Source organism: Micromys minutus, assembly GCF_963924665.1.
Source record: "Micromys minutus genome assembly, chromosome: 32".
Lineage (NCBI taxonomy): Eukaryota > Metazoa > Chordata > Mammalia > Rodentia > Muridae > Micromys > Micromys minutus.
In genome coordinates, this window is record NC_137967.1 from 2,067,937 (window position 1) to 2,072,707 (window position 4,771).

At 53.2% G+C, this 4,771-nt stretch overlaps 1 protein-coding gene and 1 pseudogene across 2 annotated transcripts in view; one reads left to right on the top strand and one right to left on the bottom strand.

The window, feature by feature from the left end:
* Positions 1-330, bottom strand: part of LOC308414056 (meiosis regulator and mRNA stability factor 1-like) — a 31,604-nt pseudogene extending 31,274 nt beyond the window's left edge. Inside the window, exon 1 of the transcript in view lies at positions 256-330. The product of the transcript in view is annotated as a meiosis regulator and mRNA stability factor 1-like (transcript). The remainder of the gene's footprint in view (positions 1-255) is intronic.
* A 298-nt stretch (positions 331-628) lies between these two features.
* Positions 629-4,338, top strand: DBX1 (developing brain homeobox 1; the record flags this gene model as incomplete). The annotated part of the gene is made up of 4 exons (XM_080909146.1): positions 629-995; positions 1,541-1,642; positions 3,531-3,733; positions 4,003-4,338. 4 exons carry the CDS (start codon positions 629-631, stop codon positions 4,336-4,338), a joined length of 1,008 nt encoding a protein of 335 aa, XP_080765272.1.
* Between the last annotated feature and the right edge of the window lie 433 nt (positions 4,339-4,771).

The window sequence follows — 4,771 nt, forward strand, 5'->3', positions numbered from 1 at the left end:
GCTTGAAATTTTCCACACGGCCCCTCACACACAAGGGAGAGTTATTTTACCGATAGCCTGGAGATGTAGTTCTATGAATATTTATTGATTTATTTTCCAGACTCAGCAGGGGGCCGCAAATAAATTTAGTGCGTTCTTTAAATAATTCCTTTTCTATGAGGCAAGATGTCATCTGAAACTTCTAAATAGGCATTTAATTAGCCCGGGTGTTGCTTCAGAACAAAAACCTCCAGCGAGAGCTTTGAGGGGGCTCACTGTATAGTAGAGAGGCCGTCGATGCACAACGTTGATGCGCGCCGGCCTTTGTTGCTGCCCCATTGTGAGGGCCATGCTTATGAAGACTAATCCAATCATAAATTGCATCTCTGAACCAATCAGAGAGCCTGGAGCCTCCCGCGAATGAAGCCCGAGTGGAGAACTTTGTTGAACTTCATTTCAAAGCGCTGGAGCGGGCGGGCCACTATAAAACCATCTCCTGGACTGGAGAGCCGCAGAAGACTCGCAGACGCCCGAGTAGGAAGGTTACCAGGATACTGAGCCAAAGAGGGCGCCGCGGGAGGGGCGGGAAGCCAGGAGCTTACCCTCCGGCCAAGGGAACCTGGGCTACTGCACCAGCCCTGCTCTGACCATGATGTTCCCCGGCCTCCTTGCGCCCCCCGCGGGATACCCTAGCCTCCTGCGACCCACGCCCACCTTAACACTACCCCAGTCCCTTCAATCCGCATTTTCCGGCCACTCCAGTTTCCTAGTAGAAGATTTGATCCGCATCAGCCGGCCCCCCACCTACCTGCCCCGCAGCATACCCACTGCCAGCCTGTCGCCCCCCAGGCCGGAGGCCCCTACAGCCCTCGCCGATTCGGGGACCTCGGACCTGGGTTCTCCTGGGCCCGGGAGCCGAAGGGGCAGTTCTCCACAGACCGCCCTCTCCCCTGCCAGCGAGCCCACGTTTCTGAAGTTTGGGGTGAATGCCATTCTTTCATCTGCGCCCAGAAGAGGTAAGTAACAGCCGTGCCCTCCACCGACGTCCAGCGGCCGGACATAGTTCCGTGTAGGAACCCAGACCCCAAGGACCAGGTTTACACTGATTATGAAACTTAGGTATTGAGGATTTAGGGGGGAAGAAAAGTCTCAGGCCTTACGGGTATCCTCAAAATGAACTTGAGCCCCGGGACCACTGAGTGCGGTTTCCTAGTCAGGCGTCTCAACGCATGCGCTTTGGCGCCTGCATTCCCGCTCTCAAGGCTGGAGACTTCTTGCTTTAAACCCAACACGTTTGTTTATTGGGTTGGTTTGTACTATTTTGGATGGATCTGCAACACCCCACCCCACCCCTCCCTATTTGCCTAAGTCTTTGGAATGGTGATGGGATAGGGGCGCAAATGAGACGACGCTACGCGAACAAATTTATTTTACTCAGTGAATACGTTTTAAAGGATGCCTCTGGTACCTGCTGCAGTGTTAATTAGATCGTGTATGCGACGCACCACGCAGTGATCAGGCACATGACCAAATTCTTTCTCCCCCCCTCCCGCCCTATTAGAAACTTCGCCGGCTTTGCTGCAGAGCCCCCCTCCCAAGACGTTCGCCTTCCCATACTTCGAAGGCTCCTTCCAACCCTTCATCAGATCCTCCTATTTCCCAGGTAGGTTTCTTTGGCGTCGCACCCCCCCCCCCCCGGCTCCGGGCGGGACGGCCCACCCTAGGCCCAGTCGTATTTCTCCGTCCACCCCTCGGGGTTACGCTCTGGTTCAGAGGTTGCGAGGCGTACAACATTCACGAATCCGTCGCGCCAATTTGATACCCCATTTAGCACAAGCAGCGACTGCTTGACACTACGCACCAATTCCCTGCTCTACAAATTAGCAAGAATTGTCATGGTCTGCGTTTGAGGCGGTTCCCTTGCCGGCGAGGAGCTGTTGGCATCTCTTCACGCTGCCGTTTCCCACAGAGTTGGTGCACTTGGCCACCATTCGCCACAAAGGTCTCTGCACCGTGACCAATCGGCCAGCTCCTCTGGGCAGCCACACGCAGACCGGTCCTCGCCCCTCCACGCCGCCGAAAAACACCAGCCGCAGCTAATTTCTCGTTAACATTCATTCGGAGCTGCTTTTTTTCCCCCTCCCACAAGACCGCATGAGGTGCCCTCTTGTGTGGGATCCTTGGGGTTGCCTAGGGCTAGAATGAGTAGATCCTCCCCGACCCTAACCTTCTTTCTCTTGCCAATTTGATTTCCCAACTCAACATCTTGCTCGTGGGCTCTTTCTGTAAAGGAACAGACAGTTAGCAGAATCCGACTCTGGGCCCTGCTCTACAGACGAAACACCCTCAACAGTTTTCATTCTAAGAATTACCTCGAACTCTTTGCAGCTGCTTAAAAAGCAGGGAAGACCCCTAGACAAGAAGGGACCAGAGCCTGGGTGCAGTGGGTGGGGGCGGGGCAGGACCAGGACAGCACTCCCAATACCGGCCAAAGAAACTAGCGACGCTTTTTTTTTTTTTTAAAGGGAGAGAAGAAACTCTCCACCACCACCATTCAGGCTTTTGCCCACAATGGAATTTGCTCCTTTCTCCCCGGCCTCAATGGTCTAACAAAAACAACCCGAGCTTTATAAATAGCTTTTCGTGTCCATTTAATGTGAAAGATTGGGGGTAGAGAAGCCCCTGCCATCTCCGCTCCCCCAATGGTCTCAGTCTGCAGTTGTGTTTAGCTTGAGTGTAAATCTCTTTTGTCCCGGTAATATACGGCTCTCGCTGCCTGTCCATAGCCTTTTGCGGTTAGTTCATTACTACACAATTACCATTCACGCTTCGTTAGCGTCTCTGTTTCTTTTTGTTTTTCTTTTTCTCTCCCTTAAAGCGAAACTCTCCCCCTTTTTTAGCGCCAGTTCCCAGTGGGAAGCGGTCAATGTGCTAATTAGACGCCACTTTCCTGGTATTCAAGCCGATTTCTTTACGTTGTGGGGACAGCAGGAAAAAAAAACTCATACGTATTTTTTTTTAAACGATGAATGACTGGATTTAAAAAAAAAAAAAAAAGCCTAAATAGATTTTTCGCTTTCTGCCAAACCAGCAAAGTACCTTGTTTTTAAAGGTACAGACGGGACCAAGGTGATTGAGAGTCCGTGTGTCTTGGAGGGTGGGGGGAGTGGAGGTGTGCTGAGTGGTCTCTGTGGGATTATTTTTATTTCTGTAATTTTCTTTATCCTGTTGCCATTTACGCTGGTTGGTGAGGATTGTTTCTCTAAGACCAGTGAATGGAAGTGCAATTGTGGTCGCCGTTTTCGAGGTTTTTTCCTAATCCGGGTTTGCACGGTTGAAAGGGAAAGTTATTTGTGCGGAAAGAGCCTTTCACTCCGGCAGGTTGTAGGTTCTCCGTCTATTCTCTACCGGGAGAAAGAGGAGTGCTTTAAAGAGATGAAGGGACCCCGAGGGGGAGGGGGGAGGGGGAAACTTGCGAAAACAGCCCGGGAGAGGCGGCTGCTCGGCTCTGCAGGACACCCGGCTTATTCTCTACCTCCCTCTCCCCGCAGCTTCCTCCAGCGTCGTGCCCATCCCTGGTACCTTCTCCTGGCCGCTGGCCGCTCGCGGCAAGCCTCGCCGGGGCATGCTGCGCAGAGCCGTGTTCTCGGACGTGCAGCGGAAAGCCCTGGAGAAGACTTTCCAGAAGCAGAAGTACATAAGCAAGCCAGACCGGAAAAAGCTGGCCTCCAAGCTGGGCTTGAAGGACTCGCAGGTGCGCGCAGCCTCCACCGCCCCGCCCTTACGGGGCGCCCTAGCCCCTGCCAATCAAGTCCAAGAGCTCTCTGTTGCCTCTTAGGCTAGCCGAGCAGCTGGGGGGTGGCTGGATGGTTACATGAATAAGTACATAAGATACATGAATTGGATAGATGAATGGATGGGTGGGTCATGGCTATGGGGGTGCTTGGACTGCCTCAACCACCACCACACCACTCCATCATTGTGAGCAGACACTAACTGGTTTTCCGGACTCTTCCTCCACAGGTGAAAATCTGGTTCCAGAATCGACGCATGAAGTGGCGGAACTCCAAAGAGCGGGAGCTCCTGTCTAGCGGGGGCTGCCGAGAACAGACCCTTCCCACAAAACTAAACCCCCATCCAGACCTCAGTGATGTAGGCCAGAAGGGCCCCGGGGATGAGGAGGAAGACAGTCCGGGTGCCCGCATGACCTACCATGCGCCCCCAGACCCTAGACACCTGCTGGAAGGGCCACTGCCTGCCTCTCCAGCACACTCAAGCAGCCCGGGTAAACCCTCAGACTTCTCTGATTCTGATGAGGATGAGGAAGGCGAGGAGGATGAGGAAATCACTGTGTCCTAGGAGCCGCTCCAGCGGCTTTGCGGCTGTTGCAATTGGAAACTGGAGAGGGAACGCCCACATGGCCACCTCCCTATGGGATCCAGGATCCTGCCTCTTCTCATAACCGATCCAAAACCTTCTCAGGGGTGGCACCACCCTTTCCCTTGGTCCCAGAGACATTTCCTTGCTCCGTGTTGTCACCCTTCCCACAGCAGTGTGGGTCTTTTCCACGAGGGCAACATTGTATCTATTTGTTGCAAATCATTTTAGACACCATGGGCAGGGTGTGTGAGTGTGTGTGTGTGTGTGTATGTGTGTGTGTGTGTGGAGGGGGTGTCTCTTGTCTCATTACCAGTGTTTACTGTGAGCCAGGTCCTTGTCAAACACCAAGCCTCTGACCCCTAACTTCCTGGATGACCATCTTTCTGCAGGAAGTATCAGTCAGCTATCCATT